Source organism: Passer montanus, unplaced genomic scaffold, assembly GCF_014805655.1.
Source record: "Passer montanus isolate IOZ18808 unplaced genomic scaffold, ASM1480565v1 scaffold10, whole genome shotgun sequence".
Classification (NCBI taxonomy): Eukaryota; Metazoa; Chordata; class Aves; order Passeriformes; family Passeridae; genus Passer; species Passer montanus.
In genome coordinates, this window is record NW_024356505.1 from 28,485,164 (window position 1) to 28,503,026 (window position 17,863).

Sequence of the window (17,863 nt, forward strand, 5' to 3'; positions counted from 1 at the left end):
GTGGGAGCAGATTGAGTTGGTGTCTTCATGTCAGACTCGGGTACAAAGTAGGTGCCAAGTAGCTCAGCATCATTAAGATGTGGGTGTTTTTACACATTCCCAACAGCAAAAGTCAGGCTGTACATACTCCCTCAGGAACTCACGTGTCAGCTGAATATCCAGATCTCCACTGACATGTTGGGTGGCCAGAGGTGTTGCAGCAGTATGCTTTGTCACAGATCAGCAGGACATAAAACCTGAAAGTGCTGATTGCCCACCAAATCTGAGCTATCACCCTCCCACACAAGTGGAGCAGCTTTGCCAAGCACAAAATTAAGAGATCACTTGCACTGGGCTCTACTATTAGCACTGAGCTTCTGCATGGGCTGGCTTCACCTCCTTCTGCACCAAGGTTCCCCAGCCAGATATCTACACAGGACAATGTAGACAAATGTAGCCTGTGCTCCCAAAAAAACCCAAATGACCAAAGTTTTTCCCAGCTGATGGACCTTCTCCAGGGACTCGGGTCAGCTACGGCTTCCCCCTGCACTCCTCCAGTGTGGTGGATTTATCAGCATCATGCCACGTTTTCATTAGCAGTCATCACTCAAACCTTGCTGCAGCCATTTTCATTGGGTAGGAGCTAAAGTACTTCACACAACTACGTACCACAAGGTGTATTGATCAGAATAACTTTTCTGTTTTGTCCTTTCCTATCACAGGTTTGTGTCCCACTAGAGGGAAACCTGACTATTACAGGAAACCAGGAATGCAAATGCCTAAGGACAGATAAATGAATATTTAATTCAAACCAGCAAGATGTTGTTTGCAGTTATTTATTTTACTAAAATGGTTACATATGTTGAAACAAAGAAGAGCAATAGTAATAATGTTTGTTTTTCCAATATCATAAATAATTACTGAGTTTTCATTAGCTGTTGGCTCAGCACTGATCATGACTTTCGTTATTTAAAAAAGACACACACATAATTCATCAGAATTTGTGTTTTCAGAAAACTCTAAAGCAGCAGTAGAAAAAAAAATAAATTAAAGGAAACAGTAACAAGAAATTAGGCCAAGTATTTCTTAAATTTAAAACCCACTTGATGTGTTTTACAGATTATTCTTGTGCTTTGATCATTGGAAAAGACAACCATTAACAAGTTGTTTATATAATGGCTTGCCTTCTCCAGTTTTACTTCAGAGGAGTCCCCAAAAGTACCCTTTCTACATGACAAATTTTGTTGTTTATACAGACAAAAACACTGAATATTCCTAACAGAAGAGTTTGTCAAAACCATGAATTTATTGTCACAAAATATTTAATACCAGAATAACTTATAATAGTATGAACAAAAGTGAAGTATTAACTCTCTGCTATTAGTTATAAACTCACATTATTATGCCAAAATCCAGTAAAGTATTAAAAATTAATGTCATGGAATTTAGACATATAATGATGCAAGTCAGTAAAACATACTTCAACTGTTCATACAGTCACAACATACATTTCTTGCTTGGCACTTTAAGTCAATGCAAATCAGCAATTTAGAAAACAAAGTAAAAATATATATGTACAAAATATTTTCATATCAAATAATTTTCATTGTACACTAAATAAAACCAACAACGTTATGTTACATCAAGAAGTTTCCTAAGAAGTCACACCAAGGCTGATATTTGCAACGTGTCTTAACTATTTTAGTGCAACTGAAACAGCCTCTATTTGCAAGTTAGTTACATCATTAACATAGTCCTGCTTCCATTGATGTGGGAGTTCTGCCATTAAACTCAGCAGGAGCAGAACTAAAGTCTTGTCTTGTTCATTGATGGCTCACCAGAAAGAGAAGCAAGGAAAGGGATAAGTAGGAAAAAACCTGACAGGATACCCACAGGAAAAAATCCAAATCCTAGCAACAATCAGCTCTTTTCCAGTTTTCTGTAACAGATTCTGTATAAATTGGTTTTGGCTTTGCCACTGTTTATTCAAGCACTGTAAACCTCATTAGACTATTGTTATATGACTTAAGAATAACTTGTACACCTCCAGATAAAATTTAAAAATAAACCTGGTTTTATGATAGTTATTACACTCATGAGCAGTCAATTTTAGAGACATGACATTTAATACATGGTTTAGTATCTTCTTAAAACCCTCCTGTCTTAAATGCTGAGATTTTTCAATGTTTCAGTTCCTTCTGTGATTCTTGTTTGGGCTTTGATAGTTTACATGATAGGCTTTTCTTACTGAAATGTGAAATGTCAATCAACTGTCCTCATTTATGCAGTACATACAAAATAAAAATGTTTAAACCACATTAAAGTAATAAGTTCCACCATGGAAACATTTCTGAATGGCACTATAGTTTTAGTTTTGTACAAGAAGAAACCAATTTTACTTCTATCAAAACTTCAATAAGTCACTAGTAAAGCTTTAAAATTATAGAAATTCAACTTGAATTTACAACTAGTCTGACTAAAACCTTCTCAACTAGAAATCTTTAATGAGCAACACAGCATATGTATAAGTTCAAAATAATCTGAACAATTAACTTATTTCCTAAATTTGTGTGTTCTAGAGTATTGCACTTTTCAAAGGAATGGTTTTGGTATTTTAATATACTGCATATACAGGTAAGAAACATGCATAACAACCTTATCGTCACTTTGACAAAACATACTGTACAATTTTTATAACACTGTTGATTAGAAAAAAAGAGAGTGAGAATGATGTAACAATTTCATTAAGACTCATCAATTTGTACAAGTCAAATAAGCACAAGTCTCCAGGGCCTTCAGCAGTAATGTGTTTAGCCCTCGGCTGCTTAAGCCCACTTGGAATAATATACAAAGTTGAAGCATTATGGCATTGTCATTTTGAGGCATAACACTGTTGTACTATGCCCACGTTATAGCTTATTTTTTCAAAGCAAGGCACTTACTGTAATAGCAATGCAAACATCTTATACGCGCTTCGATTAACATAAAATAAGTTAATGTTTTGATAAAAACAGGGTTTTTATAATTTACATGCCTTTTATAGAAGCAGTTGAACCTTTCATTTGATACAATGAAAACATCTGAGTCAGAAGGGACCTTAATTTTTTTTAACTGACCATTCTGTAAAAGGGGACCTATTTTCCACATTTTCCTCCTGTCTGCGAATCGGATTTTGCTGAAAACAAATCCTGTGAGGAAAACGTCTGTTTGATGTGTAAAAGAAAGAGGGCCCATCCCTTAAAACTGCTGAACTAATGGCACTTTAACAGTCTTTACTTCTGATATATGTGATGATTTCTGAATGATGCAGCTGGTAGTTCCCTGCAGTTTATCCTTCCCCTGGGCAAGGTTCGTTAGGGCCATAGCTGCGTTGATCTCCTTCCAGTACGTCTCATCTTTGCTGGGTCCCCTTCTGTTAGCTGCACTAGATTCAAGCAATAATAAATATTTACACACACATCTTACATAGCTACGTGGTATCAGGAAAACTGTAATAGCAACAACAGTTTTGGAGAACTGTGAAGTCCCTTACTCACCTTTCACACTTATTTGGTCCATTCTCCAGATTTTCTGAAAACAGGAAAAGAAAAGTCTATTTTATTTTAATAGTTTTAAAAACAAGCATGTTCAGGGAATAGGCATATTGAAAAATAACCTAAGATTTACTCAAAATTTGATACCAGATCTGAAAGAAAATCTTTGCTTTGACACACATAAAGGACACGGTTCATGCAGGCATCTTCCTGGAGAAAGCTACACTGAAGGTGTAGCTGTTCCTGAAGGTTCACCTACATTTTTTAGGGTAATAGAGGAGTTCTTCAAAACATATTTATGTTTTGAATACCAAGGACATAAGGAATTGCAAAAACTAAAAATAAAAATCAGCTTCATTGCCCTTCAGTGAATGCCTTCTAGTATGCACTAAAAATAGGACTCCCACCCATGCACACATGATGAGTGTGGGTTTCAGTGTGCCCCTTGCCCAGGCAGTGCCTCAGTCACAGAGGCAGCTGAGAGGGACACAAGTAACAAGCACACCTGGTTAACAGCCCTCAGAGATGAAATTGCATCACAGGCATGAGCTACACTTCCTCATCAAGAGTCATATTTGTTCATTCACTAAGCCCTCACGTCCCAGAGAAGCCAGAAATATTTGCCCGGCAGAAATGTATAAGCTTTATTCAGTGGGTTTGCTATCCTGACACAGAAATACATTATAGAGGAGCAATAAGCCAATGCCCAGCTGCAATTCCTATGGAAAACAGGTCAAACCAAAGAAACAGCAATGGCATGAGCACTAATGGCTACAAGACCCAAAAAGCCTCTAAACACAACATAAATCTCAAAAAGTAATGTACATTTTTGCAAGGCCAGATTCCCAAATAAAATCAACCTTGCCGCTAGATTTCCATCAGATTATTAATTAAAAATTGATCTTGTCTTTAAATAGAGCTTCCAGTGGAAGAACCCTTGGTAGCCCTTCCCTGCCCAGACAGACAGCAGCCCATTATCTCCTACAGCCAATAATTCAGCTCAGCTGCACTGCTCAGTACTCAGAGGTGACTGCTGGAGACCACAGCCCCACTAAAGAACTACAGGGAGAGCAGTTGCAATTTCGGAGATCAGCTGCTTGCCAAAATGAGCTAGCAGCCCTCCATCCTTTCGAAAAACAGCTTTATAAATAAATGTTCCCAGGTGGCCAAGATTTAAGTGTTGTTCAAAAAGTGCACGGCTTAAATCAGTATTTCTTAAGATTTCCTAGAACAATGCTTGAATGGCATTCAAGAAGGGGAAGACCAGCCTATGCAGAGGACAAGTAACCAAGGAAAAAAAGAAACATTTGGTCTAGAAGGAGGTACTGGATGACACAAAAAGTCTCATTTTTCACACTGTCCTTGGCTATGAAGAACTCTTCAGCCCTGCTTCATTGTTTTTCTCTACTTAGAGACAATTTTCAAGATGATGTTTAGGACTGAATAGATCAGTAGGTATAGAAATGGAAATGGCAAGTAATAGAGAAGATCATTGCCAGAGCAAGCCTGGATATAAATACACCTCTCTCAAGCATCTGTCAGTTTCTTTTGCTGTTGGAAAATATTTCCTATGAACAAAAAAATTGCTTGTACAAACTTCTGAGGGAAGTAGGTGTGAATGGTGACACACATTCCAATTCCAGCATTTATTTCAAGGAGTATTTGCAAATATTTTTTACTGGTGTTTAGCCAGCTTTCAAAGAAAGCATCTTGCCCATGGTATATAAAAGCAGTATCAAACTAAAAAATAAAATCCAGGAGGAAAGAGCTGCCCATTCTTTAACTTTGCTGAAGATTTTTCCTGAATCACACATATTTTCTTATTCTGTTAATATTTTATGGTTTTTTTCAAACAAATAATTTATGTCAAAGAAACTCAGAACTGGGTTAAAATAAAACTATCAGTGATAATTTGCAAATCTCTGGCTAATAACTGCTCCCAAAGCTTGTTAGTACAATGAAGTCTGAAAATCCATAATTTCAAAGAACGGGCCGTCTTTTCCTTGCCAAAAATCCTTTTCTGCTATACCAAACCTCTGACAGCATATGCCAGTTTGCACTACCACAGCCTTTAGCAAAGGAAAGAAGTATTAACTTTATTTTTTTGGTTGGGGATAACCGCATTGAGAGAGACAAAGACCTTTCCTTATGCTCTCCTTGACATCTTGCCAGTCAAACCAACTTGATGTGACTCAAATCAAAAGTGGGGTTCACTTCCCATGCCATGAAACTGCCATCTAAGTCACATAAATTTGTATCTTTATTTGTCTGGACTCCATTCATAAAGAACAGAGATGTCCTCCAAGAAGTGGATTCAGCCATTCTGTTCAACACTGCAGCCCCATGTCTGTAAGTGCTGCTGCAAAGCCAAATCCCTGAGCCTTGTTCTGGCCCCTTCCTCACACTTTGTCCTTTGGACAGCATTATCATCCATGTGCATATGCTGAGAGCTGGATGGGGGGAGGACCATATCTCTCCTTTGGCTATTCAGTATATCAATGATTCATATCTATTTTTATATAGACATTAGACACTGCTAGGATAACTACAGCCTTAATGGCTTAGCTCAGCCTGGAAGAAATGCAGCCTGGTCATGTCTGGCTCTTCACTCCCCAGAGAAAGAACATAGATGACAAAATGTTATCAAGCATATAAAAAAACCTGCAAATAGTGAGTCTTACCCAATATTTTGCTTTTTCTTAATATTTTGTAACCTCTCTGCTCTGCCTCCAACTACTAATTAAAGATTTTGATAATTGAAGCTTTTAATATTTGAGGTACCTGCACAAGAATTGCAAAGTATATTTCAATTGCAAAAGCAAAATTTTGGTGAGATTGCCCCATAAAAATAATCAAAGAACTGCATTCTCAAAATGGAAAGTGTTCATTTGCTTGACCATCACACAACACATCCTTAGATTTCATCTCTAAAGCAATAAGGAAATGGTACTGGGGCTGGGCAATCTCTCTGGAAATGGTGATGAAAGGAATGGAAAAAGGATGGAGCATCCTGAATCCCACCAAGTAGCCTCAGCTACTTACTCACTTATTTAGTCACCCCAGAGCAAGTGCTGATGGGCACTCCACTCATGACCCTCTCTCTACTACATGAGAAGCAGCACTTTACCAACCTTGAGGTGCCAAAGTTGCACCAGAGGTGTTCTCTCCAAGCACTGTGGTTACCTTTAACCTCATACACCTTCAGTGGCAGAACCTCTGGTCTCTTCCTAAAGAGTGTGGCTCTCTCAATAGTCAGATCAAGGCAAGCTGCCACACCAATTTAAACCCCTACAGACTGGTCAATTTAGATCAGTGTGTGAAGTGACTCCTGGGAAAGCCAGCACTGATGAATTATTGTATTCCACACCGTTCCCAAAACTCATTTTGATAGGTTAAAAAATTATATTTATCTTACTACACACAAACATAAATACATTTTAACAGCATACAACTGGCCAGCACAAATAATTTTTCTAAACAAACAACAGTAGTGCTTAATAGTATATTCAGTAATTTAAACCAGAAGAAACTGCTGCTGAAGATGTTTTGTAGTGTCTCAGAAAGGATTATGCTTCTTGTCAAAGGATGCTGGTAGGCCTTCAACATATATTGAAATCATATAATAAATATATTTAATATTAAACATCAGAAATACTTTTTGCTACAGGTTTGGAAATCACTTAAAACAGTGGTCACTTTCTCTGTAGCCAGAAAGTTTTAAACACTGTGAAAATAGAAACTTAATCATTTAAAATTAGGTGTTGTCATTTATACCTCACTTTCTGGTGCTTCATTCTGTAAGCATCCAGAGAATCACTTTTGCCTGGCCAAGAATGTCTCATTCTGCTCTCAACATCCACCCAAAGAAACCAGCAAGGCAGGATATTTGTTCCCTCTTGTTTATAATAGGAAGTCATTATAAATCACCTACCAATGGAATTCTGTATACCTTTCCATTAGTATGAGTTTTCAGTATACAGTTTACTGCAGGGCACAGTGCCAAGAGTGTAGACACCAGACAATACCAGCTTTGTGATACAGCATGGTATTTTTCAGGACTCACATAATTTTTAATAATATACATGGCATCTTTTTTTTCCACCATGAAATTTCTTCATAAATATTAACTCGCTGATCCTGACAACTCTCTTGGAAGGTACCCTGCTGTCCCATTTTAGCAGAGATGTAGATGACACAGAAGTCCAAAGTCAAAATACTGCCTAGGCAATATTTCAAAAGCATTTAAGAACAGAATTTTCTAGGATTTCTTTTATATTTAAAGCATTTTTCATTGTTCTTCTGCTATCAGAAAGGACTAGCCAAAGAAAAGGAAGCCCAGCATTCTTGCAGGCAAACCAACCTTAAACTGCACAAGAGCATCACATAATTCCAGTTTACTATGCACAAAGGCTCTCTGGTGACACGGAGCGTGCAGCACATTCAATATTTAAGAACAACTCAGACCCTCACTGTTCGCTGCATCCAGACTAATGATTTTTTACACATTTGGACAACTTTGGGGGTGTGCTAAATAATGTTAATTACAGTTACATTTTATCATTTGGATCTGAGAATTCTAAACGAAGCACTGCATGTGTGCAGTGATGAACTACACCCTAAGGCCCTGCTGGGAGCAGCAAAGGCAAGGCTGACTGACCCCTTACGTAGCACCAAGCAGCCTCACACTGCTGCCTGTGGTATCCGGCTCCAGCTGAGCCACAACAACTGGCTTAAACCCTGCTTTGTGTTATCAGGTAACACTGACAAAGCAAAGATGGCTTGAAACCAACAGGGGAAAGAATGTGTGAATGAGGGAATGAGACAGAGATGGAAGGGTACAGAACATTATGTAGTGGGGAAAAAATGGACATAGAAGTCAAGGCACAGTAGGTCAGTCTCACATGACCGTCGTATTTTTTGAAGCTACTTAAACATGTACAGATTCCTGATGAATTACACATCTTCTATTCTAGCTTAAAATAGAGGGGGGAAAAAAAGAACTGCTGGCCTCAAATGGTGAACACTATAAAACATTTGTTGGTTCAATAAAAGGTCCTGTATAACTTATCTTCATTTTAAAATTGGCAACATTATTCAGTTGTTTCTCTCACTGCCTCTCCTGAACTTTCTTTTGTTGGTTTTGGAGACTCTGGCTTAACATGTGTTGACCAGCATTTTCAAAACAAGCAAGAAGAGGAAAAAGAAGGAGAAACAGGAAATAAACTGGGGCAGCTGAAAGAAAAATGAACATTACATGTGTAAGTAAATTAGTGGGGAGATGAAGTATTTCTGTAGGACACATACTCACACACACCTTGACTCCAGTATTTTCCAAACCACAATTTCAGGGCACATAAGACTTTCAGATCCCCAAGAACAAAGTTAGGTTAATTTGAGTTAATACTCCTGTGCTCTTCTGCATTGACACAGCTCCTTTACCCCTGAAGGATCCCAAAGTAAACTGTGAACCACACAACACTACTAATGTTCACCCACATCTGGGGAGGGAACGTGGCTTAGCCCAGGCTGCTCAGCAATGCAAGGGAGGGGAAATTGTAGCCCAAAGCAGCAGGCCAGGGTTCTTATAAAAAATGCCATTTAATCTTGGTGCAAAAACTACAGCATGTTTTGAAAAACAAGAAAACCTCAGCTTCTCTAGCTAGAATTGGAGGAAGAAGGAACTGGCCATCCCATATTTACACTTGCAGCCTCCCATTTTGAGCCTAATGTAAACAGACAAATGAGCCTGTAAACACGGATAACTGCTCAGCCAGCGACCCACGCTGCCACAGGCTTTCCACACACAGACAGGACTCATCCCACCCAGCACTGGAACTCCTAAACCCTCTTCCTTTTGCACCATCCTCCCAGTTTCCTCAGGGACAGTAGACCTATTAAGGATGAATTATGAAGAAGTGCAGACAGGAAAGCTCAAGCTGGAAGAGACTCCAAACCGCAGAGTCTCCTACAGAAATATTCCCAAACATGCCCTGGTGGCTGATCTCCTGCAGACCCCAGGCCACCTCCACATGGGATCCCTTCAGTGTTGTCCCTTGTGAGCCCTCTCCTACCCCAAAGCAGGTCCTGGGCTGGGAAGGTCTGTGTGAAACTGTCTGGTTGGGGCTGGCAGCGCTCATGCAGCAGAGCCTTTTGGTGGAGGAATGAAAGTCCCTGTTGGAGTTTCAGGTGACCTGTGGCTGCAGACACAGCATGGCAGCGTGACCTGGGAGAGTGCAGGATACCACTCACAGCTGGTCTGATCTCAGGGGTGTACTGGATTTCTACTGACAAAGATTTATTGCCGTGTCCTTTAGTTGGTTGGGAGGAGGAAAGCTGTCAGAAACTTGCAGGAATGAGCTCTGGGCCCAGGCTCTAGAGAAAGCTCCTTTTCAGCAAAGCATTATTTTACCACTGCTCTTTCTTCCAGGAGGAGGTTACAGAGCAGCTTGTAGTGAAGTCACCCCCATAACCCTGTTACCTCACTCCTTTGGCTTCACAGGGACACCAAGTACAACAACTGACCTGTCATCAGCTGTTATGTCCTTTCAGATGAACAAACTGCATAATGACAATTTATGTTCACAGTGACCACTAGAGTGAATATTTTTCCCTGTTCACCCAGTGGGTTTTTTCCGAGGAACAGCCATAGCCCTGATCTGACATCTTCTATTAAGATCCATTTGCTGGGTCTTGCCAATGTTAGAAACATCCCTTTTCCATCATGCCCTAGACCAAACCTTTTCTGTGAAAATACTTCCTTGCAATTTGTTTCTTGCATCAAACTTCAAATAAAAGCTTTAACTGTGAAGGACTGCTAACACTCAAGTTTTTTTGCTGAATATCTGAGTATCCAAAGACTTTTTTATGTTGTGCAGCCTGGAGCCTGCAGTGGGAGTAGGCATCTAATTACATTTTAATACATGTGATTTTTATGAAATGAGTGTACATGCCCACAGAGACTGCGATAGGTGCATTTTATAAATCATAAAAGAGAGCTGAGTTTGCAAGTCTATATTAATAATTGCATTAATATGTGCACTGAAAGCCCCACATAATAGTAGGCTTGGTGCAAATGGTTTTAGTCTTGAATTATGCACACGAATGTAAGAATTAATGAGTTAGCAAAATAGATAAAAAACTGGTGTAAACCACTTCATTGTTTGGGCTGTCACAGCTGACTCTAGATTTCCACTGACCAGTGACAATGTGTTCTCCTTGGTGAGATTCAGAGCACTGTGGGAGTCTTGTTTTCTTAGCCAGGCCTATAATGGGAGCTGGGGCTGTGAGTGTTGAGGTGAGCTGTTAACAAACTGATGGTTATACGGTTTTATTTTCTTTACGAGTTTGCTGCAAAGCTGACTGAAATAAATTTTTTTCTCATTGAGTTGGCATGTTCCTCACTGAGTCGTGCAATGTTGTCAGATTCCTTGGTGATAGTCTCCCACATGAATTTCACAATGCATAAAGGAACATCTGACCTGGGCTTCTTTTGTGTGTTTGTGTGAGATATTTGGGAAGGGATTTATAACATGTGCTGTGCTGACTCATCAGATGAAGTGGTTTGCCCTTCTGTTGCAAACCATTAGGGGTTAACATTGAAAACCACATTAGGCAGCAGGTAAGGAGGAGGGTGAAATAAAGAAAAGAGGGAGAAGAGGAAGAGAAAAAAGAAATAAAGGAAAGACTATGGGAGATGTTACAAAAAAAGAAAATGACAAAATGGAAATGAAGATTCACCAGGAAAAACAGAAGTAAGGAATATAAAGGGAGAAAACATACCACTATGTCAACTTTCTTTATTTTTAATACAAAAATATCCTTCACCCACCCAGGAAAGTTGCTGTTGTGCAGGCAGGCACGTTCAGCCTTTCATTCTGGATCTAAAGATTTTAATTGGGAGCTCTTAAAGACTAAAATAAGGCTTTAAAAATAAAAAGCTAAAGTCAAATGCAGCCAGGGTAAGCACTATTACACTCCAGCACGATTGTTTTTCATTAAAAAAGCAGGGTGAAAGGGAGGGTTTCAAAGCCATATTTCAACCCTAGGCTGACACGACAGCAGTAAAATCTGATTTTGTTATGCTAGTTGGCTGTGGGTTTGGGAGCAGACCCTATATATGCGGTGTAATGTTATGATATGAATGCATGCACACAGGATATTTTCAGAAGCTTCTTGCAGAATTTAGAGAAACGTGCCACCCATTCCTGCAGACCTGCTTGCAGGAGCCAGCTCCTTTCCTGCTCCTTGGAGCCAAGCATATGCTGTACAAAGACAATTTAAATTACAAGGTGCTGTATTTTCAGGCAAGTGGAGGAACTTCTCAGTGAAGGTCAGAACTGATTTCCATGGCGTGTTTAGCCAGAAACATGGAATAAAGAATGGGTGAGTATCTGAGAGACAAATTCAGTTTCTTTCACTCACCTACAAGATAAAGAACTGACAAATGTGGTCTCTTTAAACACTGCTTCTTCCACCCACTGCATGGAGTACTGAAATGTGCACAATACTTACACAGAATCATAGAATATCCTGAGCTGGACCCACAAGGATCACTGAAGCCCAGCTCCTGGCCCTGCACAGGATAGCTCCAAGATTACACCATGAGCCTGAGAGCTTTGTCCAAATGCTTCTGGAAGTTCAGCAGGCTTGGTGCTGTGACTGCTTCCCTGGAGAGCCTGTTCCAGTGCCCAGCCACCATCTGGGTGAAGAACCTTTTCCTAATATCTACATAAACTACTGCTGACACGTGTGCAAATACTAAACCCAGACACCTCAGTAGTGTCCCAAACCTACTGTGCTGTGAGATCATAAGTATACAAATTCAAGGAGCTTGTAAGAAAAGTGGATCAGCAGGGCTCCAGCAATCAAACAGCTATAAAAATCACTGTAAGCTGCAAAAGAGCCTCATGGTAACCCAGACAACTGTTGCACAACAGATCCTGCAAATCCAGGCATTATATGTGAAATTTAAGATTGTTTATATCTCCAAGGAGATGCAGATATTTTCAAATATATACCTACCTGTATCTGCTTCTACATTATGTTTGCATAAAAATGGAAATGGCTAAGCATTCTGCCTTCACACTATGAGATGCAGCAGTACAATCACACATGCTATTTTCTGTATTTTCTGTGGTCACCACTTCCTAAAGGCACACGATGGAGCTGTGCCAGGGCTGAACCTGCAGCAGTCAGTGACACCTTTCCCTGCACAACCTTGGTGCCAGGACACAGCAGCTCCAAGGCTGTTGCAGAAAGAGGACACAAGAAGAGAGAAGACAGTCAGGTGGACTTAGCACATTAAGTACTTCATGTTAGTGACTGACAGTCTCTCTGCTTGGGCTACAGGTTTGTGTGGGGCTCAATAAGTCATTCTAACTAACACTTTCACAGGTGCTACAGTGCATTCCCTGGTCTCTAGACTCTGACTTGAGAGCCTGGGCTTCCAGCTTCAGCATGGCTGAGCACTCAGAGGTGCAGATGATGTTAACAAGAGTGTTGCTCTGCATGCATAAAAAGCCATGAAACCATGAGCATCCTCAAGGACTTAACCAGCTAAAATTACTTTAAATTGTAATCGTTTGGTGCCTTACTTATCCATTTGTGAAATCCAACAGGTGTTTTATGAAAACACCTTTATTAAACTTCAAAAAGGGCAGGACAGAATGTATCAAGTGGTACTGAACAGCACACCAATAAGTCATCCTGTCCTCAGGGGGACTCAGCTGCATTCATGCTGTGGCTTTGGTGGTACAGAACCAGCAGTGAGCAGCCAATGAGGATATACGTTTTGAGGCATCTTCAAACTAGGCCAGGTCATATATGTCAGAAAAGTATCTCTTTCCTGATCTAGCTTGAAATGTGATGGGAACCTCTTTATTCAGCATCCCAAGGAATAACAGAAACATGAAGGGAAAGCTGAAGTCACACACCGCCCTGACAATATACAGAATAATCAGCAGAAAGAAAGTGCTGAGTGAGCTGCAGCGGAAGGGGCTGCCTGTGGATTATTCTCATCTCCAGTTGCACAAAAGTGATTTTAGTGTTTGACAGCATTATTTTTGAGTCAGCTCTTCAGTTTTGTTTCCTCTTCTTTCCCTTGTGAAGCTATTGCAGTCTTCATGTTCCTGCTCACCACAACTTGCACTGTTATTATTTCCATTACAGGATTTCTTCCCAAACCTAAATATTCCCAGGCACCTTTTAAACAGGTCCTCAGAGATTTAGTAAATTGGGAGGCCTATCAAGAAGGGCTGTGTTTTCAGTTTTCCTATTCACTGAGTGAGTGAGGGGCAGTGCACTAAAAGGCAGAAGGCTCATGGAGCAGGATATCATTCCCAGAGTTATTCAGGAAGATGTGCCTATTTGCCAAGAGCTTTTGAAGAAGCAGAAACACCTCCTTCTATACTCTAAATATCATCTTGTGTTTAAAATTGAGTCCTAATGCAGTGCAGTTCCAGTAACCCTGCAGAAGAACCATACTAAGAAGAGCTCAAAGCCTCTCTGGGAGATTGGTGCAGTGGAGTAAATCAGCCACACTGGGCTTGAATTGTCAAGGAGCAGCTAAATTTTAACACTGCAGATGCTCGCTAATTGCAAGTTGTAAGCGCCCTTCACAGCAGAGCCTTTGCCTAAGAGAGACGAGGCTCCTGACTCTGAAGGAGCACGTGTGGGAGGTCCTGAAACAGTAGTAGGCTAGCACTTAACATTGCAGAGGCCTTGGATGTGAACAGCTTTGTGGAAGAAGATGAAATTGCTTCTCTGGCAAAATGTATGAAACCGTCTGTGATAACAGAAATGAGAGCGAGGATGACTGAACAAATATTTGCACTGAATGCCTTGTCAGGACAGGGAATTGCTACTGATATGATCTTTACTTTCAATGTTACTGCTTCTGACAGTCTTACAGACCTTGCAGATGTTTATTGGCCACTAAATCATTCTTCAAGAATGTTGGCTCTGTTCCCAAACCTGAAGAGCCTGAATGTGAAGGGGTTTGTTATTCAACACACAACACTGCTTTTGGAGACAGTAATTTTCAAGAAACCAGCAGGGAAGCATCGTCAGCTGATAACAAGACAGGGACTGGGTTCAGATTTCCCTGCACACTCCGGGCCTCAGGCTGAGTAAATGAGCAGCACGTAGCAGGGCACTGAGCATCCATCCACGTGGCAGAGACATTGCCTGAGCTGTGACTGCACCTTGATAATGGACCTGCATCACAGCAAAGGGCTTACAGCTCCTCCCGACCAGAGACACTGCCTGCTCTTCCTGCTAGAGCACAGCTGCACGACTTCCAGAGCCTCAGGAAAGCTCGCTCCGTGGGGCTGCAGAGAGCAGCTCTGCTCTGCTCTCCAACTGCAGACACGCTGCATAACAACCAGGCTCATTCAAAGCCTTTGCCATTCATCGCAGCAAGAGCAGCTCGAAAGACGCAGTTGCTGAGCTGTGGAGGACCCTGAGCCACAGCATTTCACAGCAAACAGATTTGCTTCCAAACAGAGTTTTTGAACTACGGGCAATATGCTCAGGCTGCTTCTCTGAGTGAAGAAGATGATTTTCTGAGATCATTGCAAACAGTTCTCACCTGAAAAAGCTACACTAACCACAGGAAGCTGTACCTAAATAGACACTGGACTAAAATGGTATTAATAATATTTGTGACAGTAATAATACATATCTTTTAAATAATAAGTGATAAAAAGTAATCAATTCCCTTCATACTATAAAATTATTTTGTAACAAATTTATTAATTAAATTTCATAATATGATGATGAGTTATTGATGCAGTGTATCGTTACAACAGGAAAAATATACTATCCATAGATATTGAACATATTTCTCCCAAAAGGCAGCAACACATTGACCAGTGAGTGGGATCTAAAAGGAGTTAAAGTCAATAGCCTCCTCTAAAACCTAACTGAATTGCTGGCTATCAGCTCCCAAGATAAAAGACAATTATCTAAAGTAGCCCTTGTAACATTTCCTCTCAAAATAGGGTGAATACTGTTTAAAAGTATCAGATTGGTGCAGACATAAGGTGCTTTAAAAACACGTAAGACAGTTGCAGAAGGTGATAATGTCATATTTACTACGTATTTGTTTTACATTAGCTCATACATGTTTCCTGGAAGCCAGGAGACTTCTGCCAGGAAATTCTCTCCTGCAATAGTTTGCCATATCAGACTTAAAACACACATACATATTTATGGTAAAGCCATATTGTATTTATGGTTAAATCAACCAACATACTTCAAAATATATAAATTTTGGTTAATTTGGAAGCTCTATAAATCAAAACCAGCTCAGAAGCTTTATTAGCATTATAAATAACTAGTCTTTCTTCATGTTACCATAAATAAAACAAAAAAAAACCCCAAACCCCCCCCCCAAAAAAAACCCCCAAAAAACCCCCCAAAAAACCCAACCCAAACCAAACCAAACCAAAAACTCTTCACCCAGCAAGGTTTGCAATGGGAAACTGAGCTATAGATATGTGAAAAAAATTTAGAAAATACCAGCATTCATAGAATGAACAACAACAATTCCTTATACAGATGCAGCTGGAAATCACTGTGAACTTTTTGTTCAAGGAGCAATTAAATTAACTTTATCTCAGAGTAATTCACATTTATGGAATTTTTTAATGTGTCTTCCCTGATCTACTTAGACATTTTCCTAGCAGGAAAAGGGTAAGCAGCATCTGCAACATATTTGTACAATCACATATTTGTACAAATAGCCTTGCATTCTCACCTGCCTTTAAGAATTAAGATCCTGAATTTCTACTTCTATAAAGAAAATCAATGACACATGAAGCCATGGCTCCAGACATAAAGAACATTTATATTTTTTAGGAAATAACTGTGGTGGAAGAAAGTGAGCTCCTGTGATCCCTCTAACACAATTCAACTCTAGGCTTTGAGCTTTTGACCAGAGGATAAGAGGAGGACTTTCAGCAGCCATGCAAGCCAGGCAGCTACAACACAAACTCTTTAAGCTCTGTGAACTGTTTCATGTTTTTTAATTAACTTGCTGCTATTATTAGTAGTACTTCTGTTTCCACTTTTATAACAAGAAAGGCTTTTTCTTTAATTTTGCAAGAACTTTTTATTTTTGCCCGTGAGCCAAAGCTTTGCCATAGAACAATTGCCTATATATCACAGTCTGTGAAGTTTATGGGGCTCTGCAAAGGGCCTGCAAAGCAGACACAGCAAATCCCTTTGTGGAGAGTGCCTGCAATCCTGCCCCCCATCCTTCTCCCACAGAGGGCAAACAGACCTTGCACCACCAGCAAATGCTGTATTTGATAGTGTGGATTCATCAGGATGCACAAAATCCAGCCTAGCTGGGTGGCACCAACGTGTTACTTCAGACAAACCAGCTGGTGAGGTGCTGGCAAAGCCAGCCCCCCCAGCAGCCCTGGGAGTTGCTCACCCAGCTCGTGGCAGGTCTTGGGAGTGCTGGCAGACACCACCAACCCCAGCTGTGACTCCAGGTTCAGCAAATCTTTTAAAAATTATCTCTGGATAGCACATCCTCGGCAATTACTGTCTCAGGCAGGAGCATCCTGAGAGGTGCTCAAAGCGACCTGAGGGCTGCTGCCCACCCCCAGCCCCACCTGCAACAACACCCACCCTGCCTCTCACACCTCCAACACAGCTGGCTGCCTCAGGCTGTCATAACACCAGGTGAGTTCTGCCTGAGTGGTCCTAAGCTTTGCAATCAGTACTTGCCTTGCACCCTTCAAACCCCCAGAGGCCCACTTTGGGGGCTTAGGGGACACCCGCCCCCTTCCTTTTTTTTTTTTTTTAAATAAAACTCATTAGCCTTTGTGGTGAAGCACAGATTCCAGAGTACAAGCCAGGACACTGACACTGTGAGTATCCATGCCCTTAGAGCCCAAGGAGGAGCTGCCCAGAAGAAACAACAACTAAGTGTCTAAAAACCTGGCATCAAGGACTTTTCCGTATTATTTTGGTTAACATTAAGATGCCACATTGCTTAGATAGACCTGGGAGGGGAGCAACACCCTCTGCTTTATTTGTGAAATCTGCATTTCAGTAGAGAGAACAAAATGCAGGAATGTTCAGCCATACCCAGTGATTGCAATTCTCAATCAAAATTGCTTCTCAATTGTGTTGTCCTCTTTTCTATCAAATCTGTCTTTTTCCACTTCCTCCCCATTTCCAGCTGGATCCTCATTTTTCTCTCTCTACTATGATAGGGGAAAACTGAAGCAAGAAGAGTTCTTTCAAGAAACTACCAACTACAATCCAAGGCTACCTGTTGGGATGGCACTTGGCTTGCAAAACCAAAGTCCCACTGCAGCAACCCATCAAAATATGAG

General features: G+C 40.5%; 1 protein-coding gene across 2 annotated transcripts in view; it reads right to left on the bottom strand.

The window, feature by feature from the left end:
• Positions 1 to 799: 799 nt before the first annotated feature.
• Positions 800 to 17,863, bottom strand: part of MKX (mohawk homeobox) — a 48,665-nt gene continuing 31,601 nt past the window's right edge. For both annotated transcript variants that reach the window (XM_039713559.1, XM_039713569.1), the window contains 2 exons: positions 3,516 to 3,549; positions 800 to 3,403 (listed from right to left, as the gene is read on the bottom strand). In XM_039713559.1, coding sequence (XP_039569493.1) covers positions 3,217 to 3,403; positions 3,516 to 3,549 — 221 coding nt within the window. In that variant the 3' untranslated portion in view covers positions 800 to 3,216. The remainder of the gene's footprint in view (positions 3,404 to 3,515; positions 3,550 to 17,863) is intronic.